The following is an 18,173-nucleotide window of genomic DNA, read 5'->3' on the forward strand; positions in this document are numbered from 1 at the left end:
CGTCTCCCCCCAAAGAGTCTCTTTACATAGATCTGGCTAATCTGATATCAGCCTGTGTCTGTTAGTATTAAAAAGGTGCCACAATGACCAGCTAGTGGGCTGTTTATTTATTTTAAAGATTTATTATATGTGAGTACATTGTAGCTATCTTAAGACACACCAGAAAAGGTCATTGGGTTCCATTACAGATGGCTGTGAGCCACCGAGTGGTTGCTGGGATTTGAACTCAGGACCTCTGGAAGAGCAGTCAGTGCTCTTAAGCACTGAGACATCTCTCCAGCCCAAGGACTTTTTATTTACTTAATTACATTTATAATAATTTGAAAACAAGCATGGTAGCACATACCTGTAGTCCTAGTACTCAGGCTGAGGCAGGCAGAATTTTACTTTGAGGTCATCCTCATAGCTAAACCTTGTCTCAAAAAGAAAAAAAAGTGTCCTAGACCCAATTAAAATTAACTTTTACATCCATAATTTTAACTTCTTTTCAAAATAGGTGCAAGGTAGACAAATTTAAATTGGGAAATAAAGTAATCTCATTAAATATGACACCGGTTAATTTTAAGTTTTTTTTTTAATGATTTTTTATTTTATTTATTTGAGTATTTTACGGTGTTTTTAAATTGTTAAGTTTAAGGTGTTCTTTCCTTCTGCTTACGTTGGGGTTTTTTTTCCCATTTGAAGACTACTGTGTAGCAGAACATTGCTTTTTATATATTTTTTCTGAATAGCAATTGTGAAAATTTTGAGATCATCCTAATTGTTGCATTGGGCACAGTTTTGGATGTAGAATTGGTTAAAGGTTATAGGTTTTTTGTTTTTGTTATAACTATATTTCTCTGAGGAATTAAAATGCATCAGCTATGTCTAAGCTGGCTGTATGCTGGATTCAACATTCATAGAATTCTAGCCCATTTTAATTTATATTTTGAGCTTTGCTTGGTAAGGTTGCTTATTAGCTTACTGTTAATTGATTTCCTTTGTTAATTGAGTTGTGTGTATTTCCATTTTAGTGTCTCTTGAAACTTTGTACTACCATTTATGGAGAAGGAGGGGAGGCATATGAGGCTGTGCTCCTGTGGAGGTAAAAGAACTTGCAGGAGTCTTAAGTCTAGGGCATCAGATCTGAGTGTCAGGCTTAAGCAGCAAGCATTTTCCCTGGGGAACAGTCTCACAGTCCTTTCTTGTTGCCTGTCAGATAAGGGTATCTGTCTTAGGTTCAAATCCCAGCAACTGGTTACATACATGGTGGCTCACAACCGTCTGTAATGGGATCTGATGCCCTCTGCTAGTGTGTCTGAAGACAGCTACAGTGTGCTCACATATACAAGAATAATAAAACCTTTGGAAAAAAATTTTCAACAAAAGACAATTGTCATTTCTGGGTGAAAAAAAAAAAAGCAAGCTTATCCAACTAATTATAGCCTAAAGATATAGGAGTCCATGGCTCACCAGGCTGCTTTAGGATGTATTTCCATTGACAAATGACTAGAAATGCAGGCTGTCATGCTGGGGTGGACGAGCACCAAAGGATTGCTTCATGAGAATGTATGTGTGCACACCGGTAGATAGCATTACACCTCTGTAGGATGGGAATACTTACTGTAGCTTGGGAAGGCGAATTAACCTAGTTTGGAATCAATTCTCTGACTCAGTACCTCAGAGTCTGGTGTGTTTTTCATGTTAGACCGTGCTAAGATAACAGTTTTATGGTTTTCATACTTTTGTGTTTAAGTTGTTGGTGTTTCTTTTGCTTTCCTCTGGAGGTGTGTTGGCTGAGAGATTCCTTAGCCAATACTGGTGGTCTTGACAGGTTTGTTGTTGTTAAGATTATTCAATTGCAGTTTGGCTCTAGATGAATTGAGGAAGGACTAAATGGTAAATTATTTACTTTAGAATGAGAGAAACTACTTATAAATACAAAATCGATTAGCAGTGTATGTGTCAACCCCCCTCCACCCCCCGCGCCTATTTTGAGTTGCCCATGTTGGCCTTCAAGTTGCAAACTCTTCTATAGCTTCTCTTATGGTACATGTGAGGAAGGGTAGGCATGGAGACCAGGAAAAGAAAAAATTAAGACAACTATTTTGGGCAATTTTAGATAATTCCATTTGGAAATTAAATTAATAGTTCATAGGACAGCATTGTTTTTTTTAAGACTTGGGATCAAATTCAGAAGCAGTTGCAGTGGGGGCAGTAAGCCTAGGTATGCTTATATGAGTCTGCTTAGAAAGTTGACTCTTGCTGTACAGAACAGAAGGCTATTGAGAGTTCTCCTGTGCTCTGAACCGAGATCTCAAACCCAGAGATCTCCTATATCATTTGACATTAAGCCAGCAGTCCTCACTCTAATCCCCTGAACACCGTGAGCAAACTTCTGGATTTTGCTTTTCATAGGGCTGTGTACTACATGTGAAACAAGTGCCCTACACTGCATTTCCAGCTCCTCTGTACTGGTTTGCTATCCTTGTCACAGCACAGTGGAGCAGTGGTACTGGACAGTCAACTACAAATGATGCTGCACCTTCACCAATGGCCTTTCCTCATCTCTCACCTTACTAAGCCTCAGTTGCTCTTCATGACCGACCCCTTTATGCCTTCAAAACCAGTACCACCTGGGAGGGTTTTTTTTTTTTTTTTTTTAAAGATTTGTTTATTTATGATATATAAGCACACTGCCGCTGTCTTCAGACACCAGAAGAGGGCACCAAATCCCATTGCAGATGGTTGTGAGCCACCATGTGGTTGCTGGGATTTGAATTCAGGACCTCTGGAAGATCAGTCAGTGCTCTTAACCACTGAGCCACCTCTCCAGACACACCTGGGTGATTCTTAGAATTTACCAAGTACAGCTGCAACACAGCCTTGGCTATTTCTGGAACACAGCTTTTTTTGTGTTCTCGAAAACATTTCCCAGATGATTTCACTTCAGCGAGGCTAGTCTCTTCTTAATCACCACTAATTTTTTTTTTCCCCCCTTACAACTTTATTTAAAGAAGAAAGATACATGTACAGATTTTTAAAAGCATTTTGAAAATTCTTTTAGAGGTTTGATAGCATGCATTGAAATCCCACTAGTTACCATAAGCATAAAGTACATGTAGGACAGAGCATAACATGAAAACAGTCAGTTTTCTTGGTGTTTATAGATTAAACATAATGATCTTTGAATACCAAAAATTGCCACTAATGTCTTAGCTCCAGCTAACCAGCAACAATTGTCCCACTAGTCTCCTCCTACATGGCTGAAGCCGCCAAGTTCTGCTGCTTGCAGGGGCTGGAACATGCCCCCTTTGTTCTATTACATTATCACTAGCTTCCTCTTTTCTAACTCCTTCACTACCAAAGCTTGGCTGTCTTCTATCTTGCTCTGTAGATTGACCTTGAATTTAGAGATCTGTTTGCCTCCTGGGATAAAAGTTTTATACTAAGTTGCCTGGAGTTAACCTAGCTGGGTGGGATCTTGGCCCACAACAATTCAATTCCCTTAATCCAATATTTTTGAATACAGGATTCAGTTCCATTTCACTTCCTGTTGTTCCTTTAATACTCGAATCATATATTTTGTATTTTTTCTTTGCTTACTTTCTTTTCATTAAAATGCTCTTCATAAGAGTGAACTTCAGTAACCACACAACAGAATTTACATCAGGCCGTCTTGAGACTTCCTTTTCAAAGCAATTAATCTCAATCTCTTCACCTTAACCTCAGACAGACTCTTTGGACAAGGGCAGAAAGCAGCTATATTCTTCAAAATACTGCAAAAACAGTTTCTAGGCCACATACTGAAATTCTCCACTGAAACCCCTTGGGTCAAGTCGGCACATTTCAAGTCACACACTCAGTTACAAAGTCTTCCATATTCTTACTAGGATAGCCCACTAAGCCCCATTGAAGGCCTTCCACAGCTTTCCAAATCCAAAGTCCCAAAATCTACATTCTTCTCAACAAAAGCCTGGTCAGGCCTATCACAGCAATATCCCAGTCCCTGGTACCAACCTTTCTGTCTTAGGGTTTTATTGCTGTGAACAGACACCATGACCAAGGCAAGTCTTATAAGGACAACATTTAATTGGGGCTGGCTTACAGGTTCAGAGGTTCAGTCCAGTATCATCAAGGTGAGAACATGGCAGCATCCAGGCAGGTATGGTGCAGGAGGAGCTGAGAGTTCTACATCTTCATCTGAAGGAAGCCAGGGACAGACTGAGCATCATTAGGTAGCTAGGAGGAGTGTCTCCAAGCCCAACCCCAGAGTGACACACTTCCTCCAAAAGGCCACACCTTCTAATAGTGCCACTCCTTGGGCTAAGCATATGTAAACCATCACAGCTACATTTGTATAGACATTAAGTTGTGGGACCATTTATGCATCAAAAATTGACATTAAGGTCGGAGGACATAGTTCAGTTAGTAAAGTATTTGCAGGGAGGGACCTGAGTTGAATCCCTGGAATTTATGGAAAAAGCCAGACCTGCTAGCATGTGATTGTAATCCCAGAATTGAGATAGCGCCCCGTCCTCTAGTCCCCCAGTCCCCCAGTCCCCCAGTCCAGGGTCTAGTTTAGATGGTGGTGGTTGAGGAGGAGGTGGAAATAGTAATGGTCAGGCTTTTGCTTAGTTTTGTTTTTTTCATATGGGTGTCTCCTAAGCAAAGCAGTTGAAGTTAATGTCTGTTTTCCACATACAAATAAATGCACACAGATGCCCGTGCACAAAGTATTTAGTTAACTTGAAGCTAGAATATTAGCATAGCTAGCAGTTTGGACTTTAGTGCACTTATCTGTAACATGAAATCATAATGTCTACCTGACAAGGCTCTGTATTTCTCTCCAGATGATGAGTGTCAGTGAAGGTAGGTTTGTATCTAATGAAGTCAGTGCTCGGATAGCATGGAGTCATTTTGACGAGTCAATAAGATATTGGTGTAGCTATCAGCTTTAGAAAATATTTAAAACCTCCAATTTTGACATTTTCCTAAAGCATTTTTCTCAAATTTCATCAAGTACAAATTCACAACTTTAGGATTTAAATGGATAAAGGGGGGGGGGGAGTCAAAGTCATTTAAAAAGAGATTTAGGTATCCTTGGAGACCTTATGTTGCTTACTTTCTAGTGAGGTCATCTTTAAAGTTCTGAAGGATAAACTAGGCATGGTGGCACACACTTTTAATCCCAGCACTGAGAAGCAGAAGCAGGCAGGTCTCTGAATTCAAGACTAACCTGGTCTGCTCTAGAGCTCAGGAATAGCCAGGGGTATGCAATGAGACCCTGTCTCTAAATAAGTTTCTAAGATGGCCCTGCTGCTTCTCCGTATATACAGTATGCCATTTGTTGAGCTTTTGAGTGAAGATTAACCCCAAATACATTTCTGCTTACATGAAACCCTAACAATTGGGCTCTATAGGGTGGCTCAGTGGTAAAGGGTATTTATAGGCAGCTGAAGAACCTGAATCTGTCCCTGGAACCCAGAATAGAAAGAGAAAACTGACTGCCTAAAGGTGTCCTCTGCCCTCCACATGTGCACTGTGACATGCTCACACCTGTACTCACATCATACACAAATACACACAAATGGAGTAAACAAGACTGTGATGTTCGTTACACCCTTGTAATTTCATAAATGAGAAGACAAGGGTTGGTTTGCATTCTGGTTAGCCTTGGAGTGTTTGAAAGTGCTATGTGCCTTTCTGGGTTTTAATGTGTCACTTGGCTCTGGTGCACTTTCATGCAGGTCTTTTCAATGCTGTATTGGACTTTTTTGCACCCCTGGCTTCAGTAGGCTCTAGGTTCGTTCCCTTGTAGCACATCTTGTTTTGTGAAAACAAATGTTAGAGGTGGTGAGGTCACCTTGCTACCTTAGGCATCTCTTGCTAATCTTTTGCCTGAATATTGACTGTTGCTGTGTGAGAGAGAGTCTATGCTTGAATGTTTAAAACGATTACGGTTTCTTTTTCTTGGAAGTAGTAGCAATCTTGTATGATCATTGGACTTTAAAAGAAATAATGGCTAGCTTACTATTGAGATTACTATGTACAATCTTGGCATTAGACAAATACTAGCTTAGGCTTCAGTAAAATGTACTCTTGATCCATACATTGACTTTTCTGAAGCCCTTTGTCTAAAGATAAAGAGATAGAAAAGATAGTAAACAAGTGCTGTGTGTTTGAGTCATTTTTAGAGATTTGAAGTTGAAATCATTGAATTTGTTCATTGATTTATATAGCTTCACCCACTGCTTCAGCCTTCCTACTTTTCACTTAGAGTCATTCTCAAGGAGTGTGTGTGGGGGAGGGGGAGAAAGTGTCATGAACTTCCAGTTTATCTGACTTCTCCCAGCTGTGAGGTTACAAGGACAAGCTAACATACCACTTTCTATGGGTGTTTGAGGGATCAAACTTTGTCCTGTGCCACTAAACCATCTCCCTTGGGTGTTGTTTGGGACAGGGACTCTCTCTATTCTTGGGTGCTCTGGAGCTCACAGAGATCTGTCTGCCTCCATCCCCCCACCCCCATCCCACCATGGAGAGTAAAGGTGTATGCTTCCACACTATCATCATCTCCCCAGGTCTTAAATTGTGCTTAATCTCAGGGGTTTATGCTTATAACCTTCTTGGTTCTGACTATTCATGTCTTAATTGCATTTAGTCTTTGGGGTAAAGGATATTGTGTGTGTGTCATCGTGGGATTCCCTGATTGCTGTAAAGACACATTAAACCTAGTTCAATTCTCAGAGGCAGGCTGGGTTTTAAGAAAATTGAATTCTCATACTAGCATCATAAATACTTGGAACTTGATAAAGGCATTTTAAAATTTAAATTGTTCAACTTTTTACATGTTTATCTTAATAAACCTTAGTCCAAGGTTTCAGTAAGATTTGAAACTGAAATCTGTAGCATTTTGTAATGCTTTTGCCTGTGCATTCATCCGGCTCTTTCTTTGCTGTGATCTCTGCTGATTTCCTAAGTGATGATGCAGACATAAAGGATTGTTAGTGATATCAGATATGCAGCCAGACTGACACACTGTAGTTACAAACTCTTGTTGTTCTGTTGGCTAATAGGTAGAACTGTCTTTGTAAAACAGTGGAATTGACCTCTGAATTGACCTTGTCTTTTGAATTATTTTTGTTGTTGTTGTTTTTTTTTTTTTTTTTTTTTTAAGCTCTTCTCACTTATGGATATGAAACCTCCCATCTCCAGAGCTAAGATGATTCTCATTACTAAAGCTGCTATAAAAGCCATTAAGGTAAGAAAAAGATACTTAACTTAGGAATACTTTTAATTGTTTACTTTTTTAAAGTAATTTTTTAAAGGATTTATTTTTTATGTATACTGCATTCTGCCTGCATGTTTGCCTGCACACCAGAAGAGGGCAGAGGATCTCATTACAGATGGTTGTGAGCCACTGTGTGGTTGTTGGGAGTTGAACTCAGGACCTCTGGAAGAGCAGTCAGTGCTCTTAACCTCTGAGCTGTCTCTTTAGCCTTAATTGTTTAGTTATTATTGGTGGCAGGGGCTGGGCATGCCTGATACACATGTGGAGGTTAGAAAACCATTCTGAAAGTTAGTTCCCTTCCACCTGTACATGAGTGGGATCTAGCTCAGTTTGCCAGGCTTCTGTAACAAACATCCTTACCACTGAGCCATCTTGCCCAGCTCTGCTTTACATTTTTTGAAGTATTGTTAAGCATCAGAGTTTATTGTGTGAGTTAAGTTTTGCTGAAGGTTTTTGGTAATACTGTGCATTTGCATTGTGACATCCATTCATGGCTCTTTTCTATATTTCAGTCATTAGAAACCAGCTATGGGGGAAAGTCAAGACAAGGTCACATTTTACTAAATGGCATAGTTTAGAAATAGCATTGCTTAGTTTTGGCTCTGTTTCTGTCACTGGTGAAATAACCTCATACATTGATACACAAAGATTGAGCAATTAAGAAAGGACATTGGCCTTGGAAAGAAGTGTAGTTTTGTTTTGATTAATTCCTTTCTCAGGATTTTTTAAAGTTGTTGATTGTGAACTATTTCTAACAGCTCTTTGCGTTAACTGCTAATTTTTTTAAGTTGGAAATTTCAGGTTTTGTATTGTGAAAATACAGACATGAATAAACTGACCAATTTTATGTTCTTTTTCAGCTTTATAAGCATGTTGTTCAAATAGTAGAAAAATTCATCAAAAAGGTAACTTTCACTATTGCATGCTTATGATATGCATTTATGTATGTGAATTGACATTTGAGTGCATGCTTCTAAACACTCTAGCAAAAAAAAAAAAAAAAAAAACAGTTACTGGGGTTGGAGCCATGGCTCAACCAGGTAAGAGCACTGGGGTCTCTTACAAAAGACCTGGGTTCCATTCCTACCACCCATATGGGTTGCTAACACTCTTCCAGAACGACAGTTTCAAGTTCTGTGCCTTCCTTGGACTCTGTGGGTATCAAATATGCACATGGCACATATATATTTACACACAGACAAAACACTTATACCTATACGATAAGTCTTTTGTTTTTAAGATTTATTTATTTTATGTATGTGAGTACACTGTAGCTGTCTTCAGACACACCAGAAGAAGGCATCAGATCCCATTACAGATGGTTGTGAGCCACCATGTGGTTGCTGGGAATTGAACTCAGGACCACTGGAAGAGCAGACAGTGCTCTAAACCTAACTGAGCCATCTCTCCAGCCCACGGTAAATGTTTTTTAAAAATACTTACTGAACTTCTTTTTAAGCACTGAGAAGTTTTAAAAGTTTTTTTTTTTTTTTCATATTTCTGCCATTCATTGAGTATTGGTGATAAGGTTGGTACTGCTGTCATAGCTGAAAATGGTGTTTATTCCTAGCCCCAAAAGTACTTTTTATTCTTCCTGACTTTTCTGTTACCATCATGATTAAGCTGTTTTTAGTTATGTGTTGTCTGGAGGTGGGGAGGAGGTAGGGAGAGAGGGAGGGAAGAAGAGATTAGCATGTTTTTCTCAGGAGAGAACTAAGAATGGTTTTAGTTAGTCTTTTTGTTGGTTTGGTTGTTGTTGTTTTGAGACAGGGTTTCTCTGTGTAACCCTGGCTGTCCTGGAACTAATTTTGTAGACCAGGCTGGCCTGGAACTCAGAGATCCACCTGCCTCTGCCTGCTGAGTGCTGGGAATAAAGGTGTGTGCCACCACTTTGGAAGTCTTCAGAGTCTTAATTCTTTGTGCCATGAAGTTACATAGAAGGTGTTTATATCACTTAGAAGCTTCTTGTAGCAGCTCAAAGGAGCAAAGAAGTAAATGGGAAGCATGGAATTTTACTTGTACCCCTGCCTCCAGTTACCTCAGTATGGACATCTCCGTCCACTTTTGTTTAATTAATGTGTGTGCGCACTTGTAAGGAAAGTGGACACAGTACTGGTTGCTTCACTTGCCTTTCCTACTAAGTGTATTATAAAGTTCTGCAAAATAACTTTCTGTTTTGTTTGCTTAGCCAACATAGACTTATCTCTGTAACTTTTTACTTTGCATTGAAAGTGCTTCAGCAGCTGACCTTAAAGGGAGGAGCACATACATGTTGTTTTCTTTAACATAAGTCCTTACATCGAATAAAGATTTATTTTTGTTGCTGAATTGAATTCTATGAAGGGCTGTGTCTTTTCCTACATAAATTCCCATTTTTCTAATGCTTGGTTGGTGGTTTTCTTTGTCAAATTTATAGACCCAAATGGCCTTTCCTCTTACTTTTTATTTCTCTAATACAAATTTTTACAGATGTTTAAAAGTATGTATTAGTAACTTCAAAAAGTTATTCCATATTCAGAACAACTGAGTTGTAGAAAGTGGGTTAGTAAAGTGGCTCTGGGAAGTATTGGAGGTGAAGTCAAGGATCTGGGGAAGCAAAGAATGTCACTGTTGATAGACCTGACAGTCAGTCAGACAGTTGGAGCACCTGAGTAGCTTTTAGCGGTTGTGTCGTGGGCTGAGTATGTGTGAGATAATGGTGTCTGATGTGTTCAGGACTTTTCTTTTTTTTTTTTTTCCTTTTCCCTCTCCCTTTCTCCTTTTTCAGTTCCTGAGACAGTTTTACTGTGTAGCCCTAGATGGCCTGGAACTCACTAAATAGATCAGACTAGGCTGGACACAGAGATGCACTTGCCTCTGCCTCTGGTCTACTGGGCTTAGAGGTGTGCACCATTGCACTACTGGTTCCTGTTCCTGGACTAAGCTCATTTCCTCCCCTGCAGTGCAAACCAGAGTACAAGGTTCCAGGCCTGTATGTCATCGACTCTATTGTGAGACAGTCTCGGCACCAGTTTGGAACTGATAAAGATGTTTTTGGGCCAAGATTCTCTAAAAATATAACTGCTACATTCCAGTATTTATATCTTTGTCCATCTGAAGATAAGGTATGGTTAATAACCTAACTTGCTTTTTTGTTGAGTTTATTTTCTTTGTATATGTTTAAGTTCATGTTGTTTGAAGCTTGTTATATTACTGGATAATAGCTTCGTGTACTGAATTCTTCAGTTTTAAGTTCAGTTTTTTCTGCTGTGGTCATTTTCTATTCTTGCTTTCATGTGAAATGGCGGGTTCACTTGGACTCTGCACAAGGACTTTTGTAATGTTGAATTGTAGAAGGAACCAGAGTTACAGACCCTGAGCAGAGCAGAGCCTGCTCACAAGTGGGTGTGAGGAATAGCTTCTCAGTGGGTGTGAAGCTTCTGCTAAACATCATGGTTACTAAAGCGAACAACTATGTATCATACACTAAAAATATTTCTAGAGAAAATGTATATCATGTTAACTATCCTGTAGTTAAAAGAAACTAAAAAGGTTTGTTAAGGAAGCATTATCTTACTTTAAAGAATGTATTGCTAGTGGGCATGTAGACACATGCCTTTGATCTCAGCACTTACCGGGTAGATTGCTAGTAATAGCAAGCCGAAGCTACAGAAACAAGATAGCACACAGCTCTGAATGAGAGAAAATACTCTAGAAGAGCAGAGTTCCCCAACATACATGCGTGTAAGTAATTAACCTGCAATAAGACTGTAACACACACACACACACACACACACACACACACACACACACACACACATACAGTTTCATAGAAAGAGGGAACATGAAAGACACATTATGGGCACTCAAAATGAGTGGGAATTCACAGTAAGCATCACTAACTCTGATGTAACCTGCTGTTTTAGTTTCCCTAAATTTTTAAAGAAATTATACAACAGAAAAGGAAACTTGGTTTGGCCAAACCAGAGAGAGGAAGAATGCCCATTTCTTCTTTTTATTCCTGTGTTAAACTGGAGATTCAAAGAAAGCCCCAAGGAAAAGGCCAACTCATGTATATGATACGTAGGTTTAGGTGGGAAACAGTTAACCGATCCTTTCCTTAGATGTTGCCCCTTTACAGTTTAGATTGTCTCTTCTGTCTGCCAGGACTATGGCCCCTTCTCTCAGCATGCAATCATAGTGAGAGTACATACACTTTGCATTAAGGGGTGTTTAAGAATCTGTGTTTATGTTCTTAGAAATGGCTCTTGAAGTGTTCACTTTTTTATTTGCTAGGTATGTATTCTGTTTATGTTCCGTTCATTGGATTATACCACTGAGGAAAGGTTAATTAGAGTTTAACTAGGTAATAATTCTGATGGATTTTCTCCCTTATGAATTCAAGTAATTCTCTTTAAAATCAGATAAGATACTTCATTTGTATAAATATTTATCATATGTTCCTTTTCTTACATATAACAGAGTAAAATAGTTCGTGTGCTAAATCTTTGGCAAAAAAATGGAGTGTTCAAAATTGAAATTATTCAGCCTCTTTTGGACATGGCAGCAGGAACTAGTAATGCTGCTCCAGTAGCAGAAAACGTCACCAACAATGAAGGTACAGTGCACATCTGCTTGTGACAGAAGCTCCTGCAAGTGCACTGGCATGTCTGCCTTCTGTCTGTGTGTCTATCAGTGTTGTCCTGTTCCAGTTTGTTTGCTTTTGTTCTACTAAATTTTCTTTATTATTCTTTAGCTGTGTTTGTTTTCAAAGGGTGTGAATTCAGATGAGAGGGAGGTAGGGAGGATCTCAGAGGATCTGGGGAGGAATACCATAATCAGGATATATTGTAATTTGTCAGCATTTAACAAAACCAGGCAAACAAAAAGAATAGAGTTTCTGTATGTGAAAGGTTTTGATTCTGTGCTGGTAGAAATTCCTGTGGAAGAAGACTTGATTTGCATTTGAAAGGTACAGTTTTTCTTCCTGTATTTTTACTGAAAATGGGAAGATGCCCTTTGTCACTTCTTATGTGGTATATGTCTTAGTAGCCACAATCTATTCATTTTGCTGTATGTTAAACTAGACAGAGTTTTGTTTTAACAGCAAAACTTGAAAGGCATTTTAAAGGGGAAGTATGCTGACTTTGTGAGGCCTGATGCCTTTTGCTTTTTCAGGCTCACCTCCACCCCCAGTAAAAGTCTCTTCTGAACTTCCACAAGCTCCCACAAACTCCATGTCTACTGTACCACAGCTGCCCAGCTCTGATGCCTTTGCAGCTGTGGCTCAACTGTTTCAGACAACTCAAGGCCAGCAGGTAAGCTGCTTGATGACCAGATGCTGGCAGAGCAGATGCTGCTGCTGCTGCTTCCTATGCCTCCTTCGTATGCACCGCAGCCGGAGAAAATGTCTTTTCAATCAGAGTAGCCTTTACCAGGGAGCTAATGTAAGGAGTTAGGGCTGCAGAGGAACCGTTGAGAGTGAGAAAGAAGGAAGGAAGCGACAGAGAAGACTCTTGAGAGCTTTCGAGCTGTTGGAGTGGCAGGTGTTGTTGCTCACAATGCTAGTACTGCTGATGACTCACGATGCATGGAGTGAACTCTGTTGTATTTCTAGAAAACCTACTGTCACAATTCCATGTGTTTTCTCTCCTCTTTGAGCTTTCTTTGTATCGTTGGAATGGTCAACATACACTTCTGACCATAAGCAATGCACACAGTAATGTGTTCAATCACAAACCCAGCATAGGATAGTCAAAGCTGGGTGCTTCCCCAATACTTATGCTTGTGCTGTTCTTAGTCACTCTGAAGATTCTTTTCTTTTCAGTAAATTAACTTTGATGATGTTGCTTTGTCGTGTGGTTTATCAGTTTTCCCGTTCTTTAAGCTTCAGCAGATCCTTCAGACTTTTCAACAACCTCCAAAACCACAGTCTCCCGCCCTTGACAGTGCTGTGATGGCTCAGGTTCAGGCTATCACAGCTCAGTTACAGACAGCTCCTACACAGCCACCTGAACAAAAAACTGCATTCGACAAGGTACGCTCTCACATCACCCACTGTCTGTCTCACCCAGTGCCCTGCGACACTTCTCTTCTGGAGCTTCTCTGGGTTGTTCTTTTGTTTGCCATTTGGTGATTTTTTTTCTCCTTAACATCAAAATGTTTATTTTTCCTGGTGTGTGATACAGGCTTGCTATAAAAATTTTGCAGAATAAAGAAAAGTGAGCAGAAGGAAATTGTTCACTAGCCTACTTGTACGTCACAATGACACTTAGTGTTCTGTTGTGTTTTCTCCAGAAGTAACACACTGTGGGCCTATGCTTTTGTTCTGATCTTATTGTTAGCTCTGTCTGCATTCAGCTTGAATGGTTATTAAGACTCCAGTGGGCAAGGCATCCTAGGTTATCTGTTTTGCTACTGAAAGACATTTGCTGTTGCTGTGACAACCGTAGTTACCATGTCTGTGACATGAGTCCTAGGGGGCCTTCAGCATCTTTCTGCTTACTCAGTGGGCCTGCCATCCTTAGAAATTCTCTTTCTATGTGACTGTGACCAAATACTCAAGAGAACAAATTGAAAGAGGGAAGATCTATTTTGGTTTTTGGTGTCAGAGAGTTGAATCCATGGTTGCAGCAGGACCATCTGGCAGATGAACCTTTTCAGTTTAAAGGGGAGGGAAGAGGACCTAGACCAGGTGGCTAGACTAGAGGCTTGGAGAACTACGCCCCTGGTGGCTTTGTTACAACTACACACCATCTTCACCATCTTCCTAATTTCTCCACCCACCCTTTACCCCACCTTCCATAAAAACCGAACCACAACTGGGGACCAAGCGTTCAGCATGGGCCTGTGGGGAAGCTCTGAGAGTGAAACACACCAGCCATAGCTAAGGTGTGTCTGGGTTGTACGTGCTGCAGGGCTGTACCATACAGCTCTCGGAGGCTTGTGTTTTTGTTAGTGTTATGGTTGTCTAAAAGATCTTATTCTGGTTTCACAGAAAAATAAAATATATATACTTTGAAAATCATAGCAATAAATGACATGTTTAATATCATGGTCTCTAAAATGTATGATTTTGTCTAACATAAGATAAAAATCTTATCACCAGTAATTAGTAATGATATGGTAGATGAGTTTCAGTTTTCATTATTTTATCTTAGTAACTAATGAGTTACTACTGACTTTAAGAAAGACCAGGTTAAGTTTTGAGTGTGTGTGTGGGGGGGAGGGGGACACCAAGCAGGGCAGGAGGGGTGATATAGCTAGTAAGTGTGTGTGTGTGTCCTGAGCACAGTGACCTCAGGTCACATCCCAGCCTAGCCAAGTCTGTGACCCAGAGAAAGACCAAGGACAGTTAATGAACATACCGAACACAGAGCTGGTACACACACACAAACACACACACACACACACACACACACACACACACACACACAGGGGTTTGTAGGGGGAAACAGAATACAGAGTTATAAAAAGGAGCTATTCTAGACTAGTGTGAAAAGATTTGTTTGGATGTGTGCTCTCAGGTCTATTTCCATGTTCAGGTGAACATACGTTCGTTCCTGTGTAGAGGGTTTTGAGTATTAATCCGTTGTTATCATTTGGAAATCTCTCTGTGCCTTATGTTTGTCTCTTTATTCCTTCTGGAGTGGAGTCTATTTTACAGTATGGTTCAAGGTTTTGTTAAGCATATATATTTTATTTATTAAAATACCTAATTTACCATTTATATTTTTTAATGATTTGTTTATTTATGTATATGAGTACACTGTAGCTGTCTTCAGACACACCAGAAGAGGGCATCAGATCTCATTACAGATGGTTGTGAGCCACCATGTGGTTGCTGGGAATTGAACTCGGGACCTCTGGGAGAGCAGTCAGTGCTCTTAACCACTGAGCCCTCTCTCCAGCCCTCATATTTTTTTTTATATTGTCTTACTTTATTTATGTTTGGTGCTTGGTTTTTTGTTAGTTTGTTTTTGGAACACTGCTTTGTCACACCAATGTTTTATTTCTGCATCTTAATGTTTGAAGTAACATGTACCTGGCGCTGGGGATTGATCTCAGAATCTTAGCATGTACAAATACCTGACCACCCAGGACATAAATGCACATATTTCCAAATGTACCTCTGCTTGATTTTTTTTTTTTCAGACTTAGTTGTGCTGTTCAAGGCCTTACATGTGGGTTCTAGCAATAAACCACAAGTGGGATCTATGGACGGGCAGATAATTGGATGGGAGGATTTTCCTTAGATTTATTTTATGTGTATGAATGTCTTGCCTAGATGTATATATGAAGCATGTGCATGACTGGTTTCTGTGGGGGTCAGAAAAGGCATCAAATTCTCTGGAACTGGAGTTGCAGATGCTTTTGAACTGAACTGGGTCCTCTGTAAGAGAAGTCAGTGCTTTCAAGTGCTAAGCCATCTCTGTAGCTGTGTTGAGATTTTTTTTTTCCTTAAAGAATTAGTTTGTGTAGAAAAGCAGCAAATTTAAAGTTTTCTCAGGTAGATGAGCAGACATTAAGTACATATAATGTTATCAATGTAGATCTTCCTGAGAACATTCCAAAGGGGAGCAGACTAGAAACTTGGGCAGCCCTTGGGGGGTTTCTTCAGGAAACAGTCTTGGGGGAAAGATCATGTCCAGATGTCCATGGCCCACTTACTTGACAGGGAGATCTTAGTCTGTTGATTAAATGACATGATAAAATATTTTGCCTCTGCAGTAATAACAGTATTATCTTTATTAGGTTGGGCCTGACAACTGGTGCCTATGTTAGATGTCAAATTAACACAAAATTACCCATCACAATGTACTTGTCCAGTAGACAGTACCTTAAGCGCATCCCTTTAGCTTTCAGGTGTACTGAGAGTTTCTCCTACAGACTTCCATTTACTTTAGTAAATGGTTGTCTTTGTATAGACGATAGGGACTTTTGTTTTCTTCACACTTGGGTTTCTCTGGGTGGTACTGTTTGCATTCTCTGCACCATCTGTTGATGTTACTTTCTCTTACATACAGCAAGAGGACCACAGCGATTTTCCCTGAAGGAGTTGTTTATGCTGGGCTAATGGTATGGTGTGCACGCTCTGTGCTCTGTGCTCTTCATTCAGTGCAGCCTGTTTAAGCTAGACACTGGGAGCACTTTATTCAGACCTTTCTACCTCTTTCATTTCCTCTAAACCACTAGAATTTTTTTAAAAAAAAAACTAGCGATCTTTATAATTGTTTCAGACCCTTTTTTAGATCAATATATATGGATATTAAAACTGAAAAAATGTATCTTGTTGGTATCATAAGTTAGTATATCTGCATAGCGCCTGAAATACAAATTATATTCAGAAAATACTAATTGCTCTTTTATAATGAAGTTTGCTGCCATGTGGTGACTCACATCTTTTATACCAGTATTTGGGAGGCAGAGGCACGCAGATCTGAGTTCGAGGCCAGCTTGGTCTACAAAGAGAGTGCCAGGACAGCTTAGGCTGCACAGAGAAACCCTGTTTCAGAAAAGCGGGGGTGGGGGGAGTGAGTGTGTTTTGCTATGTCACCAAACACTCTTCACACATTGTATAGTTCTGTATAGAGTGTTGTCTAAGGAAACCCCTTCCTTTTGTGACTTAGAAATCTGCTCATAATGTACACTAGAGTTTCTAGGCAGAACAGCACAAAAAACATGAGTTAGGAGCTTGAGGGTGAAACCTCAGCTTAGTAGGTATAGCTGGGAAGAAAAGTTAGTCAGATCTCCTGAACATTGTTTATGTAAAGTATGAAATCAGATCTAGATCACAGATTTTATTATGATGACAAAATGTATATCTCTTTAAAAAGAAGCCACAGTGACTGTTCAGTGTATTTATTACATTCCCTTTTAAAATAAGTTTAATGTTTGAAAGTTATGATCGGACTGACTTACATGTGGTGTGGTACACATGGAAATCAGAACAATTTTGAGTAGTCTTTTTTTTTTTTTCCCCCTCCACCTTTGCTTGAGTTCTAAGGATAGAACTCAAGGTCTTGAGCTTGCAAGACAGGCAGCTTGCTTTCCAGACCATTATACTGGCCCAGTTGTACTTTAGAATTACTGTTCTAGTTCCATGAACTTAGATTATATGGGTTAGTTTTTCTGTTGTTTGTTTGAAGAAAAGTTTGGGAAAATTGGTGTGAGCTATGAAGTTTTGAGAAAGAAACTTTGTAGTAAAAAAGCTGAAAAGACCCTTGGCCCTGTCCTGCACCATAATTCTTCTCTTTGCTTATATTAGTATGTTCTCAACTGGGCAGCACATGGGTATATGGGTTTCTAGGGATAGGGTAAAAGTCTGCACTGCAGCTGCCTGTAAGCATATACCTGTTAACACGTGCACAGAGCTCCAGAAGTTGAGTCTAAGTAGAGATTTTAGATAAGTGTACTGATAAACTTACTGACATAAGCCGACCAGGGGAATTACACTGCTTTTATAATTGGTAAAGGAAAATAGAATTTAAAGTATTTTTTTCTAACCTGGAACTTATGTCAAGATTGTCTGTCTCTGGACTAAAGTCCCCAGGACGTGCAGCAGAAACAGGAATGTGTAGGGGATGGCTGGTGCAAACCTGTTATTTCTATAAAGCTTCTTTCTTCATGATGCACTCTTTGTTTTGAAATGGAACATTTCTGTACACATTACAGAAGCTGCTTGATAGATTTGATTATGATGACGAGCCAGAAGCTGTGGAAGACTCAAAGAAAGAGGATGCCGTTGCTATTACCACCGCAGCCCTGGCTGTGCCTCCTGTGCCCACTGCAACCACACCTTCCATTGCTCCTGCTGTGCCTGTGCCCTCTGCTACCACTCCCCCTCCTCCACAGGCACCATTGTGAGTTCTTCTCTGGAGTGCTTTAATAGTAACAGTTACAAAGCATAACCTAAGCAACA

At 39.8% G+C, this 18,173-nt stretch overlaps 1 protein-coding gene across 5 annotated transcripts in view; it reads left to right on the forward strand.

The window, feature by feature from the left end:
- Positions 1 to 18,173, forward strand: part of SCAF4 (SR-related CTD associated factor 4) — a 56,180-nt gene that overhangs the window by 11,396 nt on the left and 26,611 nt on the right. For all 5 annotated transcript variants that reach the window (XM_080919274.1, XM_080919270.1, XM_080919272.1 and 2 more), the window contains exons 2-8: positions 7,160 to 7,243; positions 8,134 to 8,178; positions 10,216 to 10,377; positions 11,735 to 11,870; positions 12,431 to 12,570; positions 13,140 to 13,289; positions 17,927 to 18,114. In XM_080919274.1, coding sequence (XP_080775400.1) covers positions 7,160 to 7,243; positions 8,134 to 8,178; positions 10,216 to 10,377; positions 11,735 to 11,870; positions 12,431 to 12,570; positions 13,140 to 13,289; positions 17,927 to 18,114 — 905 coding nt within the window. The remainder of the gene's footprint in view (positions 1 to 7,159; positions 7,244 to 8,133; positions 8,179 to 10,215; positions 10,378 to 11,734; positions 11,871 to 12,430; positions 12,571 to 13,139; positions 13,290 to 17,926; positions 18,115 to 18,173) is intronic.

Source organism: Micromys minutus (assembly GCF_963924665.1).
Source record: "Micromys minutus genome assembly, chromosome: 7".
Lineage (NCBI taxonomy): Eukaryota > Metazoa > Chordata > Mammalia > Rodentia > Muridae > Micromys > Micromys minutus.